This window comes from Carya illinoinensis, chromosome 15 (assembly GCF_018687715.1).
Source record: "Carya illinoinensis cultivar Pawnee chromosome 15, C.illinoinensisPawnee_v1, whole genome shotgun sequence".
NCBI classification, from domain to species: Eukaryota; Viridiplantae; Streptophyta; class Magnoliopsida; order Fagales; family Juglandaceae; genus Carya; species Carya illinoinensis.
Window position 1 is genome coordinate 42,699,736 of NC_056766.1, and position 16,833 is coordinate 42,716,568.

Genomic DNA, 16,833 nt, shown 5'->3' on the forward strand with positions numbered 1-16,833 from the left:
TAAAAGGTTTACGTCACTTAGATCTGAAAGGCACTGGTATAAAAGAACTACCTTCAACCATTGCAACCCAACTACTGAATGTCACTCGCAAAGGCACATGTATGGTTTTGGTTTTGCTAAGAGTTTTGCACTATTTGTGGAATGTGGCAAAGGCAAGTATCACCCTGTAAGACCTCTTTATCATTTCAATTTTTAAAATTTTTTTTATTCATTGTTTTTATACTCTTAAATATTTAAAATAAAAATTCATAACATCATTAAAAAAACACTTGCAAGCCAACTAGCACCCATATTCACACGATTTTGAGCCTGTGAATTAATTAAAGTTGTATAACTTGTATTCAAAGTTTCTAAGTAAGTCTACTTGCATCCCTTCACACGGTTTCAAATTCAAGTTCTATTGCGTAAAACAAATGTCCCATTAATTTTCTGTATGAACTCAAGACTTTTGAGATTTTCTAATAGTTGTCGAGAAGAAGTTGTCAACACCAAATAAGTTTCTTTGACCAACTGCTGAGATATTTATGGGGGAATTAGATGGAGACGCAGATGAGATATCGGGAAAACTGGGGAAGTCCACCTAGCTAGCCATGTGCATTGGCGTGTCCTATGGGTTAGTACTTCAATATTTGTGTTACATATTAATTTTCTCGGTCCTTAATTAAGACCAAATTGATAAAGTTGACCCACTCAAACATCTTTTTGGGCAAGCCAATAATATATATATATATATGTATATATATAAGCGAAATAACCACACACTTGTATTGGAAAGGAAAGAGATTCTTGGATTTCGACATTGAAACGCGGAATATATTTTCTGATCTGATTGGTGGATACATAAGATTATGAGGATTCTTTTTTATTTGAGAAATTATAGTGCCATCGAAATCTTGTACATATATTTTTTACAGATTTTTTATTTTATTTTATATTTTTACTGAATAGTTAAGAAAGTGTTTTGAATGATTTTGTCATATTTTGTTTTCAAAAATGTTTAAAGCGGTTTAAAACATATATTTTTTTTTAAATTACTATTCTATTTTGGGTACTTCTTTATCAATTTCTGATCATGTGGGAACAACATCTGTTGAGGGAACTTTAGGTGGCATTATATTTTTTGGAAATTGGATTCCAGACTGGTTTAGCCTTTGCAAAGAGACCTTAAACAATATTTCATTTGTAATTGGCATTAATGGAATCTTGTGTTCGAATGAAATTAGAGGAATTGCCATATGTGTGGTTATTGTACCTTGGCCTGCGATCTCCTCATATACAACACCTGATATTGGTAATGGTGTTGAAATCATTGGTGATGCCTGATGGTGTTGTGTTTCAAAGAGTTATTGCTTTAAGAAGCTCAAATCATGATCATGAATACTTAAAATCTATATTCTTTAAAACTTGCAGAATCCATTTGATACACAAGCATGAAGAGAATGCAGAAGATCACCATCAAGATGTGCTCCTTGAAAATGTTAATGTTCATTAACTTCATTTGAATATATGGGATGAAAAAATTAAAAACTCAGTAGAATTACTTTTTAAAAGATAAATCGAATTGATATCCACAACAGAAGAGGCCTAAGTTGAATCACACGTAATCTAAAACCCCTTGGCTTTTCTTCACTAATCACTAATGGTCTCATCATAATGATAGGTAATTTTCTTTTGGTATTATCCATGTTTACAGCATTTGAGCATTACCACCTACTATTGCTCATTATATATAAGATTTGCTTATTTTTGGGGTTTTTATTTGTAGTGAATTTGTAAACGCAAATTAAGTTACAATGGTCTATTCATATATAGGAAAATTATTGGGCAAGCCAATAATGATTTTTAAAGAACATAGAGCCCATAAAACTTCTTATCCCCTGTAATTTTACTGACATGAATTCCAATTCAAAGCAACTTTGTATGTTAAAATTAGTATTTTAGATTATCTGTAAATAATAGTGAAATAATTTATGAATAATTTGTGAATAGAAGTCTACTGTTTGCAACCCTTCACACAATTTTAAATTCAAGTCCTACTGCATAAAACAAATGTCCAAATCTCACACTCATTAATTTTGTGTATGAACTCAAGACTTTTGAGATTTTCAAGAAATTGTCGAGATGAAGTTGTCAATACGTATGGATTGAGGAGACTTTTGAACTCATAATAGCTAGCATGTGGCTGTTGTCAAAGAAGTTGTTGAGAAGTTTCTCTTCATCTTTCTTTGACCCACTTCTCAGATATTTATGGGGGAATTAAATTGAGACGAAATTCAGACCAAATTGATCAAGTTAATTAAGATCTACTCAAATTAATATTGTTTCAAGAACATAAAACCCGTACAGCTTCTTATCCCCTGTAAAAAATAAATAAGAATTTAGTTTTTGTACATGTTTATTAGCTAAATAGATTAACAGTACTAGTGGGCGAGTGTCGGCTTATTTTGAATCGAATGGGTGAATTTTATAAATATATATATATATATATATATATATATATAATTCCTTCAAGTGGCCACAGATGTTCATAAAATTAGTCACGTTCTTCGGACAATTATAAGCGAAATAACCACACACTTGTATCGGAAAGGAAAGAGATTCTTGGATTTTGACATTGAACCACATTATATATTTTCTGATTTGATTGGTGGATACGTAAGATTATGATGATTCTTTTTAATTTGATTCATCTATCTTTTTTTTTTTTTTTTGTTTTTTAAACTCCCGTTGCCCAACTCTAGAATAAGGAAAATGATAAAATTACTTCTTATTAAGTATACAACTATCTAATAAAATTATATTATTTTCAATTTAATTTGACTTTTCTTTTGATTTGATGTGTTCAAATATAATAAAAAAATATTATTATATTTAAAATTATTTATAAATTATGAATGGGTTGTTAGTCTATCACTATCTCTAGAATAAACGGAATAGAATGATTGAGGGATTAAAATGACAAATGGTAAAAGTAGAGGGGCAGAATTGAAAAATAAAAATTTACCCCGGCTAGCCGCTTTTAATATAGAATAGATATTGAAGAGGCAACGCCCGCGGTATTGGCCGGATTCATGGGATTCACTATTTGTAAAAACGTTTCCTTCATCTATAAAAAGACACTTCATTTCATTTACTTATATATATATATATATATATATATATTTATATATATAATTCCTTCAAATGGCCACATATTGTCATAAAATTAGTTACGTTCTTCGGAAAAAACTTACTTAATGATTAAGGAAGTAATTTTAAGTGTATTGATGTATTTTTTTATTTAATGATTAAAAAATATGAAAAAAAATTAAAAAAAAAAAATTGGACAGTACACCCAGTGATATGCTCTAGGTGACAGAGTAGCCGCACCCTTATTCTAATTCACCCTTGTATTCAAAATTTATGGGTAAGTCTACTTGCATCCCTTCACACGGTTTTAAATTCAAGTCCTATCCCTAAAACAAATATAGGTGAAGGCTACCTGTCAAGTACAATGAGCTTCAACGTTAAGCCTAAGGAGGAGAGGAAAATTTTGGACATAATATATATTAAGCTCGTATGTATTTTAAGAATAAAAATTTTTATAAAAATAAATTTATAAATTAATGTAATATATTAAATCTATTTTATAATAGATATAATTTTATAATATAACTTTATAATTTATAAATTTAGTTTTATATAAGTTTTTGGTAAGTAAAGCATTTCTTATACTTTCAATCAATCATCTATGTACCGTTCATTTTATTTGAGTATATCCATTTCGAATAATAATAGTCTTATTGTGTATTCTCTTACTACATTTTTATTACTTTTTTTTTCTATATTTTTTATATTTTTATTTACTTAATAGTTTAGGAAGTGACTATTAATAAAATTTTATATTTTTTTTAGTTTTTTTAATGATTCAAAATGTTAAAAAAATAATTAAAAAAATAAAAATTTTAAATATACTAAAATAATAAAGAAATAATAAGAAGGAAGTAAATTATCATCATCCACTTCGAATATCACCCTATCATCTAGTTCACCGTAAAGGTCAAAAGAATTTAAAAAAAAAAATATATATATATATATATATAATTGGATGGTTAAAAATATTTTTTAATAATTTTGTGATATTGTTATTTTTTAAAATATTTAAAACGGTTTAAAAATTATTTTTTTAAAAAAATTACTATTCTACTTTGGTTAATTATTTATCAATTTTCAGATGTGAAAGAGCATCTGTATTAAAATACAGTAAAATCGATTGTTGTGTGACCAAATTAATTATTTTATACAAATGTATGGTTTGGTAAGTGAGAATTTTGAGTTTTAAGATGAAATATATTTTAATATTATTATGTTTTTGGGATTTGAAAAAGTTAAGCAAAATTTAAATTATTTATTATATTTTATATGAGAATTTAAAAAAATTATAATGATGAGATGAGAATTTTGAGTTTGAGATAAAATTCTTGAGGGCCAAACCAAAACTAAAAGTTCTACAGTGATACGGTATGCTGATTAATAATTAGCTGGCATACTGATTAATAAAATTTTCCTTTTTTTATTTGGTATTTGCAATGAAATTAAGAGGTATCATATGTTTAATGTGTAATGTTAAAATTGTTCATATATGAGCAACTCACTATATTCATCTCAACTTTTGAGTTTAAGTACGCTTTGTATGCAAATATAATGTTTTAATTTTGGAGGTGATTGAGATAAACTTATTCCGACATTCTGTGATTTAAAGATAAAGGGTAACGTACGTCCAACCTCAGAAGCCATTTTCAGATGGCGATGGAATAAAAAGAATTATTAAAATTATGGATGCAAACTAAACCATAACTTGTGATCTTAGTCACGACTACGAAATCACCATTCGTTCAAAAATTTTAAGTTGACAAGTAGATTTTATAATTTATATTTATTTAGACTCTCACTCACTTGTAGGCCGTCAAACTCTTTTTTAATAAATGAGTCTAACACGTAAAAATTTAATTAAATAGGTAAAATATAAAGTCAGAATTTAAACTCAAAATCTTTACTCTAATACCATATAAAAGTACCACTAATCTAAAAAATATTTGCATCCTTTTACACGGTTTTAAATTCAAGTCTTATTGTATAAAACAAACGTCCAGATCTCACGTTCATTAATTTTCTGCATAAATTCAAGACTTTTGAAATTTTTTGGCATGAAAGAATAGAAGTTGTCGAGAAAAAGTTGTCAGTAAAGATCATTGAGAAGACTTTTGAACTCATAATAGCTAGCATGGTTGTTGGCAAAGAAGTTGTCAGAGAAGTTTCTCTTGATCCCACCTCTGAGACATTTATGTGTCGGGGGAATTAAATTGAGACGAATATGTGATAATGGGAAAATTGATGAGAGTCCAACTAGCCATGTGCATCAGTGGGTCCTATGGTTTCATAATTCAATTGTGTACGCTCCATATTACACGGTTTCAAATTCAAGTCTTACTGCGTAAACAAAACGTCCAGATCTCACACGTATTAGGATTAATCTAATTAATTATTTTTGTATGAACTCAAGTAGTAAACTGTTTATGAAAAATAGTGAATTAATTTGAGATGATTTAAGTAGCCAAACACAGTTTTAATCTCAAATGTCATATATCCATATGAATATTGATCGACATGCATGCATATAAATCAACCGAGCAGCTACTTTTTTTTTAAATTTATACTAGTCGATACCGAATTTACACTCTTTCTATTTGGGGTACTTTTTATCAATTTCCCGACGTGGGAATAGCATCAGTGTTAAAATAGAGTAAAGTCAATTTCTGTGGGACCAAATTGATCATTTTATTCAACTTTAAAGGTTGAAAGTTCTGCAATAGTATGCTGGGATGTATGGTCGATGTTGTTGCCAAGAACTTGCAGAGAAGTTTCTCCTTAATTTCTTTGACCCGCATGATCTCTATAATTAGTTAGGCCCTTTGTTTTTTCAACTTCTCTTAATTCAATGCATTTTATCTTATCTAATCATTATAATTTTTCTAAATTTTCATACAAAATAAAATAAATAATTTAATTTTTTTAAATTTTAAAATAAAAATAATATTAAAAAAATATTCTAATAATCTTTTATTCAATTTTTAATTTTAATTTCTATTCAACTCATCTCATCTTATTTAAAACAAACGAGTCCTAACAGTAGTAGTGGGCCAATGACGGCTTCTTTATGGGTTTTGATAGCGTGGCTTCCATTTTCTTTTAATTATTGACCTGCTGGCTAGTGGCTAGCAAGCATGGTTGTTGCCAATTTTGAATATAATTTTGTAATATAACTTTATAATTTATAAATTTAGTTTTATATAAGTTTTTGGTAAGCAAAGCATTTCTTATACTTTCAATCGATCATCTATGTAATGTACCGTTCATTTTATTTGAGTATATCCATTTTGAATAATAACAGGCTTATTACGTAACTTTTTTTATTATTTTTTTTTAATTTTTTTTATTTATTTAATAGTTAAGAAAGTGACTATTAATAAAATTTTATATTTTTTTTTATTTTTCTTAATGATTCAAAATGTTAAAAAAATAATTTAAAAATTAAAAATTTTAAATTTTAAATACACTAAAATAATAAAATAAGAATTGAGATATTTATGGGGGAATTAAATTGAGACGAATATGTGTTCCATGTTAATTTTCTTGGTCCTTAATTCAGACCAAATTGATCAAGTTAATTAAGACCTACTCAGATTAATGTTGTTTCAAGAACATAAACCCTTGTAAAAATAAATAAGAATTTAGTTTTTTGTGTTTATTAGCTAAATAGATTAAAAGTACTAGTGGGCAAGTGTCGGCTTATTTTGAATCGAATGGGTGAATTTTATAAATATATATTTATATATAATTCCTTCAAATGGCCACAAATGTTCATAAAATTGGTCACGTTCTTCGGACAATTATAAGCGAAATAACCACACACACTTGTATTGGAAAGGAAAGAGATTCTTAGATTTCGACATTGAACCGCATAATATATTTTCTGATCTGATTGGTGGATACATAAGATTATGATGATTCTTTTCTATTTGAGAAATGATAGTGTCATCGAAATCTTTTACACATATTTTGCATCGATTTTTTTTTTAATTTTTTTACTTAATAGTTAAGAAAATATTTTTTAATAATTTTGTGATATTTTTATTTTTAAAAATGTTTAAAGTGGTTTAAAAAATATTTGAAGAAAAAAACTTACTATTCGATACCAAATTTTCGATGAAATTAGCACTACTCTTTCTATTAAAAAGAGTAAAGTCAATTTCTGTGACCAAATTGATCATTTTATACAACTTTGAAGATTGAAAGTTCTACAGTCGTATGTTGATTAATTAGCTGGCATGCATGGTCCACGGTGTTGCCAAGAAGTAGTTGCCAACAATTAAATTCCTCCTTTCTCTTACCCACTTTATCTCTATAATTGGATCTCTTGCTAAATTGTAATCGCACATACGTACAGAGAACATGACTTCTTCTATGGCTTTTCAATCAAGAGCTTCTTCCTCTTCTTCATTCTCTTCGTCTTCTTTCAACTGTCCATGGAATCATGATGTATTCTTGAGCTTTAGAGGTGAGGATGTTCGCCGTGGCTTTATTTCCCATCTAAATCATGCTTTGCGTCAAAATGGAATCAATATTTACATGGACAACACTAATCTTGAAAGGGGAGAGGAAATTTCACCAGCACTTTTCAAAGCTATTGAAGGGTCAATGATTTCTATCATTATACTATCTAAAAACTATACAGAATCTAGATGGTGCTTAGACGAGCTATTGAAGATTCTTGATTGCAAAGAAACAATTGTTCTACCAATTTTTTACTACGTAGATCCATCGGAAGTACGGCATCAAAAAGGGATTTTTGGAGAATCCTTTGATAAACTTGGAGATAAGCTCAAGGATAAAGCAAATATGCTAAAATGGAAGGTAGCTTTGAAAAAAGTAGCCGATTTGTCTGGCTTCTCATTAGCGAACTTCAGGTAATTAGCTTTGCCCATATATACTTTCTCATCATGTGTATGCGTATATGATGCTATATATATTTGAGATATTTACGGGGTGAAGATAAATTAAAATACAAAAAGAAAAGTATTTTATATTTGTGATTATTTTTGGCATTGAATAAATATATAGAAGAATATATGAAATTTCATCCATCAAATAACTAACTGATGAACGATAGTTGGAAAAAAATAATTAAGAAAAAGGCCGAGGTGGGAATTGTTTATTATTTGGGTTATATAAAGAATAAGATTTGGGAATCGCTTAAATAAGTAGTGGTTTTTTAATTTCAATTTATTTCTAGATATAAAGACTCACAAATACTCTTATATAATTATAAGTTTCAAATTCAAGAATGGAACCAAAAAAAAAAAAAAGTTAAAAAGTTTGTTAATACATACAAAAGATTAATGAAAATGTAAGTCTAAATATGGCAGAAGGGCATGATAAATTAATGCACAATCTAATATTGAAACATTTAGATTTAAGGAAGGATAAAGGCCACTCTTTGACATCGATCGTAACCTACTGCATGCTGTCACTTTGTCATGTAGAAAAAAAGGAAAAAGAATATATACTTTAACTCAATCATATTCATGAGATGTCATTTACCTGTGCAAAATCTAAATTTTTCTTCTATTTTTTATTTATAGGGATGAGTCAGAATTGATCCAAAATATCATTCAGTGGGTGGACTCGAGAAAAGTACTAAACCAAACACCTTCAAGCATTGCCGTGTATCCAATTGGGATAAAGTCTCGTATACGAGACATTGATCAACATTTACGTATCGGAATGAATGATATTATACTCATGGTAGGGATATTCGGAACCGGTGGAATTGGTAAGACAACTATTGCAAACGATATTTATAACAAGATTCGTTTTCAATTTGAAGGAAGTTGTTTCTTGAGAAATATTAGAGAAATTTCAAAACAAGTGGGAGGTCTGATTCAGCTGCAAAATGAACTTCTTTTCGAGATTTTAGGAACAACATCGAATATTAATGATGTTGAGAAAGGAGTCGAAGTGATTCGGGATAGACTTCGCTCTAAAAAGGTTCTACTAGTTCTTGATGACGTGGATGAGTTGGCCCAACTAAAAAAACTAGCTAGAGATCGTGCTTGGTTTGGTTCGGGAAGTAGAATTCTCATAACAACAAGAGATCAACACTTATTAGAAGCCTTTGAAGTTGATTCAAAGTACGAGGTGATGATTTTGGATGACAATGAAGCTCTTCAGCTCTTTAGCTTGCATGCTTTCAAGGAAAAAGAACCGCCGGAGGATTTTATGGACATATCTAAACAAGTAACAAAATATGCTCAAGGTCTTCCACTAGCTTTAACAGTGCTAGGTTCAGATCTAAAAAGTCAAAGTATACGTCAATGGGAAAGTGCATTGGATAAATATAAAAACATTCCCCATGGTGATATTCAGAAAGTACTCTTAGTTGGTTATGAAGGTCTGCATGATACTGATAAGGAAATATTCCTTGATATTGCATTTTTCTTCAAAGGAGAATCTTTGGAAAATGTCACGAAAATATTTGATTCTTGTGGTTTTTACCCGGATCATGGAATCAAGAGGCTTAAAGACAAGTGTCTTATTACTACTACTATTGAATGGGGTAATGAACGTGTTGGGATGCATGATTTGCTGCAAGATATGGGACGAGAAATTGTTCGACTAGAATCATCCAAAGAACCTAGCAAACGTAGCAGACTGTGGATTCACAAGGATATCCGTGAAGTGTTGGAGGACAGTACGGTAAGAGTAAAATAGAATATCTTGGTTTTACATTTATGTCCTTTTCCAGAAGTGAAACCTAGTGCATTTTTTTTTTTTTTCTTTTTGGGTAAAATATAAATTGTATGAATTTATACCTAAATGAATATATATACAAAAAAGTAATCACACAAATTAACATAGTTTAATCTGGTTTATCAAATGGATATAGTTGTACTCATATATATATATATATATATATATATATATTTATATCCTTTAAATTATTAATATGGATTTGTAGATATATATATAGAATTCATTTATTAATAATTAAAATGAGTCAATAAAAGTACCAAATATAGAAGTCCTTTTTTCATTCCAAATATCTTATATTTTCTAATTTCATGTCTATTTTCTCCTCAAGCTAGCGTTTGTTTTATTGAAAGTCATAGGAGAGTACGTAAAATTTAAATTGGTAAAAAGACAAATCTTTTATATTTTAGCACGTGTCTATTTAGTATTTGAGATTTTAGCAATCAATAAATACTACTTATTTTTAAAATATCGTAAAGAAAAATAGTACTATTAATTGATAAGTACATAGTACTATTTTTCATAAAATATCTTTAAGCAACTTCATGCACTTATATCTGCACTTATATCAGGGGCCAAACAAAATTGAAGGCATGGTATTAGATTTACCTAAAGACGAGGAGGAGATAAGGTTGCATCCGAAAGCATTTCTACACATGAAAAGACTTAGAGTCTTTATAAATCGTAATGCACGTTTTTCTTGTGAATCCAATTATCTCTCCGACAATTATCTCTCCGAAGAGTTAAGAGTCCTTGATTGGAGTAACTATCATTTACCATATTTGCCACGTAATTTCCAAGGGAAGAAACTCATTGTCTTTAGGATGCAGCATAGCCTCATCAAAGAGTTAGGGAATGGATTCAAGCCCAAGGTACGCAAACAATTATAATCATCAATGACTTTTTTTTCTTTGAACTATGTTGTAAAGTCCATTAAACTTTTCCTCTTTTTCTTTTACAGAATTTGACGATTATAACTTTCGAAGATTGTAAATTCTTAAAAAAGATTCCGGATCTTTCAAGCCTCTCAAATTTGAAGGAATTGGCTGTCCAATTTTGTACAAGATTAGTTGAGGTGCATGATTCCGTTGGATCTTTGGACAATCTTTCCATGTTGGATTTTTTTTGTTGCTCTAAACTCCAAATCCTTCCAAGAAGCCTCAATTTAAGATCTTTATGCTATCTTGGTCTTCGGGATTGCCCAAGCATTCGTTATCTTCCTGAAATCGAGTGTAAAATGGAATCTTTAATTGAATTGAATCTACGTGACACCGCAATAGAAGAGCTACCTTTATCCATCAGGAACCTCATACGACTCGAGTCTTTATATTTAAAAGGCTGCAAAAACCTTATGCGTCTCCCAATTGCTTGCATTCGGCTGCAACATTTACGTTGGCTCGAGATTGGTGGTAATTTTCCAAATCTTGTAAAGAAGATGAGGGATGATGGGCTATCCCTTCTAGCTATTGAGTCTACAAAAATGGAAGAGGAGATGTCATTACGTGAAGAACGACTCCATGAATTGGCATCTCCAACGAATTCAAGCAATGGGAGCACTGGATTACAATTGTTGGATCTTCAAAATTGTTTCCAATCAGAAACAAATTTCTTTCCAATATCTAGTTTATTTACCATGTTTAACTCCTCTGCCAGTTTGTGTCATTTATATCTATCTTCCACTGATATTGTTTGCCTTCTCACGAGCATCAAAGATATTATGAGCCTCGAATCTCTTTCCTTGAGCTATTGTTGTAAACTTGAAGAAATACCAGAGCTTCCACCAAATATAAGAGCAGTAGATGTTAGGGGATTCAAGTCATTAGAAATATTTCAGAAAATGCATGAGAATAGATGGAATGATAAAGTGCAAAATCCTTATTTGTGCAAGGTATGTTTGTATGTGTGATCTCATTTTTAGTAGTATGTATGGCTTAAATTAAATTGTTGATGATGTTTGATGTTTAACAGGGAGTCTATGAATATGAATATGATGCTACTTTGTTTCCGGAAAATCAATTTTTAGAGTGGTTGAGTTATATTCATGAGTTTATAGAGGATAGTGGAATGGTGAAGGGGCCAGATAATTATGTTAGACCAAGGGGAGAAGAAGAGTGGGTAATAGATATCGAGGGGCCGCACAATTTGGAGGAGATAAAAGGAATTGTACTGTATATCATAATACTTTATAAAGATGCTTCAGTGGATTGTACAATTGATCATACTAATGCTAAGATAACCAGTAAGAGGTCAGATCATGTATGTCGTGTTGAAGGGGTACAATTGGTTAATAAGGGTTCGTACCGCATGGGAAATAGTACTGGATATGCTATTTGGGTGGGGTACTCCAATTTACAATCTTTTAAGCTACCAGTTTTGGAAAATTTCCAAGTTCAATTTGATCTTCGATGTAAAGGGATGGTGTGGTTTTATAAAACTTGCAGAGCCAAAGTTGTATACAAGAATGAAAGTAAGTCCCCTCTTTTAATTTCCTCCTCTCTGCGAATTATATTTTTTCCCTTTCACTTTGTACATTTAATTTTGTTTCTGGGATGATGATTTTACTTATAGCCATTCATAGTCGATGCCATGGTGCTTCTTTGAAGCTTCACAATGTGTAGCTACCAAAATAACTTGCATCTCTGTTTTGTTTTTGAGACATTGCCCTGTTTTAGGCCCCAATAAAAACATAGCTTCATTTGGTATTCTTTTTTGTACTTCAAATTTGGTATTCTTCAAAACCATATAATAGAAGAGCATGAAGACAGTGAAAAATCATCCAGGTGTCCAATGTGAAGATGGTTGTTTAGGTGGAATCTTCAATTTTTATTTTCTATTTCCCTATTGTCTCATCAAACAAACTGTGTATGGAAAGAAGCATGCGCATGAGGAGATTGAATCAAAGCAATGAATGTATGAAATGAATGAAGTTGGGACTGTACTTTTACCTTTTGTCTGGTAATTTTCTTTTGGGCTTTTCCCTGTTTGCAGCATTGGAGCCTATTGATACAAAAGCATGAAGAGAGTGTGAAAAATCATCCACGTGTGCTGCATGAAGATGGAAGTTTCAGTGGAATCTTCAAATTTTGTTTTTTGTTCCCCTGTTTTATCAGCAACCAAACTGTGGATGGGGAGACGGATGAGCATGAGGAGATTGAATCAAAGCAATGAATGTATTGGATGAATAAAGTTAGAACTGTACTCTTGCCTTCTATTCCAAAGGTTGAACTGTACTATTTTTTAGGTAAATAGTGCTATGCTATCAGGGCCTTGTTCCATTTTTAGTTTTTCTGCATTTTAGCATTCTAGGCACAAATTCATCATCAATGATAAATGATGTTGAGGTTGGAAGTTTGTAGTAGGCATATTCCAAGGTTTCATTGTCTTTGGATTGTGTATTTTGTAGAATTTGTGTGATTTGGAAATTCTGAAGGCTGCAACTTCCACTTTAAACACCATTGAGTTTCAAGGTTTATAGGGAATTTGAAATTAATGGGATCCTGTATCCTGTGTTAGAGTGAGATTAGAAGAATCACCATATGTATGGTTAGTCATGTTCTCTGGAAAAAATAATCACACTGTTACTGGAAAGGAAAGAGATTCATGGATTTCAACATTGAACAACATAAACTTGCACGGTATTGGAATTTTAGACTTTGGGTACTTCTTTATCAATTTCCGGACGTGGGAAGAGCATAGAATGATTTTCATGATCATCTTTTTCAACAAGCATGTTTGCTAAAATAGAGTAAAGTCAATTGCTGTGGGATCAAATTGGTCATTTTAAACAAATTGTCTCACTGGATTTCCATGAGATTTCTTGCACAACCTGCTCATGGAAATCTTGTGAAATTGAAGTGAAAGTTCATCCAAGTGTGCTCCCTAAGAATGTTAATGTGGAGATTGAAGATTCAGTGGCCTCAATGGATGGTATTCAAGTTTCTAAGAGGCACCGTGATGGTGATGATTACAGCTTGGAATCCAATTGGTACCCACAACAGAAGAGGCCTTGTTCAAGTTTGAGCATCCATAATTCAAATTTAGAGGATATGCTACTCAATTGATCACAACTAAATGGATCAAAATCACTCCCAACAGTACTAAAATCCGCTGGGTTAGCTATGAGTCCCCCCACTCATGATGCCATTAATGGCAGTATAGAATGACACTGATTTTGTCATAGAATAGCTGGTTGTTTTAAGGTTCTGTGGGTGATGTATTCCAAGACATCTGCTTTTTTGCTTTGCAAAAGGTGCTGCGTGTGATTTATTCCAATTAGTTTTCTTTGGAAGGAAGTTGCTCATTTTTCCCATCGCTCCCCCTCAAAAGAGAAAGAAATGATTTCTATACGGTTAGTGAAATAATGTTTTACGTGATTAGTAATGGTTCTAATGATATTAATTAACCCTTTTATGTTTAATAATGTTTTAATAGGTATAACCGTTAATAATTCTTCTCTATTGAATTGATAGGAATGAATCTGAATTTATCCTAGAATCATTCAACTGGTGGATTCAAAAATAATAAATCAAACATACTTTGAGGTTGCCAATAATCCAATTGGAGTGGTGTCTCGTATGCAGCATATTTCCTTTGAAGCATCCAAATGAATGATACTATGCCTATGGTAGGGATCTTCGGAGTTGGTGGAAGTGGAAAGACAACTATTACGAAAGCGGTACATAACATAAAGACTCTTCTTTCTGATATCCTAGGAGCATCTTGGGTTTGTAATATTGGCCATGTCGACAGGGATCAATGTGATAAAGAATAAACTTCGTTATAAAAGAGTTCTTCTAATTCTTGATGATGTGGATGATTGGGGACAGTTGAAAGCTTTGGCCGGAAATTGTGATTGGTTTGGTTCAGGAAGTAGATTCATTATAACAAGGGATCAAAATTTACTAAGTAATCATAAGGTTGATGCAACATATGAAGTGGAGAAATTGAGCCATTATGAAGCTTTGAAGCTATTTGTAAGTGCATATATTTGAATTTTTGTAAGTACAAACTTTCCAATTTTTGTGAATTTCTAACAAAAATCCCCAATCTTTCTACATTTCCAAATTTAGAGCGGTTGGATGTTGATGATTGTCACAAATTAGTTGAGGTCCATGCTTCTATTGGATCCTTTAATAAGCTTGAGCATCACTCATTTTGAAGTTTGCCAAGAAGCCTCAAGTTTTGACATCTAAAATGTCTTTACGCTAAAGGCTGCTTTTGACTTCAAAAGTTTCTTGAAATCAAGATTGAAATGGAACGTTTAAGGAAGCTTAGCTTAGCATATACCGATATAAAAGAATTGCCTTTATCCATTGGGCAGCTCATTGGGCTTGAAGTATTAGATCTAATAGGCTGCAAAAATCTTGTGCATCTCCCGACTGGCATTCTTTGATTTGGACATCTGAAGACTCTCATTCTCACTGGTTGTTCAAAACTTGTTTTTACTCCAAATATCTTGAAGGATGATTGTTGCTTAATAGACCTTCCGGCACTGAAAATCTTGTGTGTTGAAAATTGTCACCTAAGTTAATGAATTGCAAGAAACTCCAAGAAATTCCTGCAGTACTGCCACCAAAAATACAAATCGTAGACGCAACTGGATGCATGTCATTGAAAAGTTTTCCAGACCTCTACTCAGCAGAACATTCTAATAGACGTCATGGTGATGATGATTTCGACTTGGAATTGGATTGGCCTCAGTTGATTCATGACTATAAAAAAAACCCCTGGCTTTTTCTTTTCGGTCTATTGCTGGTTGCAGCATTTGAGCCTTACCACCCACTATTGATGCATGCTATATCCAGCATTTGACAGAGAACAACCCAACTATTTCAGGCAATTTCAGTAGATTTAGTACTTGTGACCCCTGCAATGCTACTATATGCATGGTTTTGGTCTGAGATTTGCAGTATTTGAGTAATCTGGCGAAGGCAAGTAAATATTTGTTGTATTTTAACTACATGCATTTCTTTCCAAATCATTAGCAACTTTACTTGCCTGCTAATATCATTTAAGCATCATACTATGACATTTAATGCAAGCATCCTAGTCATGTAATTTTGGAACCATTAACATTAATGCTGTTTTGTTCCAAATTATATAACTAGCTTTAGCTAGTAATCTTCCAGCGAAAAGGAAAATCAACAACAATCACAATATCAGACATGAAAGCATGTATGATCAAGAAACCAATTACAGTAACGATCTAAAAAAACATATGGAGCTGAGTACATGGTGCATGATGGTCCTCCCAATACAGTAGAGGAAATTATGTGGAAATGAACATTCTATAGAAATTGGGAAAAGAACCTTTGAATTTTAAATCATTTTTAGTCAAATAGCTTAAACAAGTAAATAATGACCATAATCATTATTATCTTTAAGCATATAATCACCACTTTAAGCTTTAGAAGATAGTCACAAATGGAGGTAAAATGGCTGTTAGCAATCTTGCAATCATCATATGTTCAATAACAGGCACTGCATCAAGTTCTTCGGTCATAAAGTGGCTAGTTGCACCGATCGATTTCACCCCGGCATCAAAAGCCTGCCAACATAATCTAGCTAGTTAAACATTAATCAACAATTATGAAGGAAGCACCAGATGAAATTAAGGAGCTAACCTGCAAACACTACGTACGTACTGCTGCAAACGCCTCTGTTTGGCCACAGCAAATGGCCATATCATGAGTAAGAGGGTTCACATTTGAACCATTCATTTTCTTTGCCATCATTGCCAAGTGGTCACATTATATTCATATAGTCCTTGCGCGTCACTTACGTTGCCACATTAATCTCCATTAATTTCAAAAGATACCAATACACCAAGAGAAACAAGTGCAGTTGTTGTGTTGGTAGCCATATGCTTACTGTGATTATTGAAACTGTTCCATGCTCTGAAAAACTAATAAGGTCATGATTGGTTCTAAAAAATGCAGAGAATATTTGAGAATTTTGAATTTAAAGAATAAAAAATAAAAAGAA

General features: G+C 31.4%; 2 protein-coding genes across 3 annotated transcripts in view; both read left to right on the plus strand.

Annotated features, from left to right (window-relative positions):
• The window catches only part of LOC122296280 (disease resistance protein RUN1-like), a 77,881-nt gene extending 64,577 nt beyond the window's left edge, over positions 1-13,304 (plus strand). Inside the window, exons 1-5 of one of the 2 annotated variants that reach the window (XM_043105847.1) lie at positions 7,437-8,006; positions 8,682-9,795; positions 10,422-10,721; positions 10,811-11,737; positions 11,818-13,304. In XM_043105847.1, the coding sequence (XP_042961781.1) occupies positions 7,492-8,006; positions 8,682-9,795; positions 10,422-10,721; positions 10,811-11,737; positions 11,818-12,402 (3,441 nt within the window). In that variant the 5' untranslated portion in view covers positions 7,437-7,491 and the 3' untranslated portion in view covers positions 12,403-13,304. Of the gene's footprint in view, positions 1-7,436; positions 8,007-8,681; positions 9,796-10,421; positions 10,722-10,810; positions 11,738-11,817 lie in introns of those variants that run through there. The other variant, XM_043105848.1, reaches the window with a different exon arrangement.
• Positions 13,305-14,588: 1,284 nt separating this feature from the next.
• Positions 14,589-15,241, plus strand: LOC122296959 (disease resistance protein Roq1-like). Its single transcript, XM_043106754.1, has 2 exons — positions 14,589-14,822; positions 15,095-15,241. The coding sequence occupies exons 1-2, from the start codon at positions 14,589-14,591 to the stop codon at positions 15,239-15,241; spliced, it is 381 nt and encodes a 126-aa protein (XP_042962688.1).
• The last annotated feature ends 1,592 nt before the right edge of the window (positions 15,242-16,833 follow it).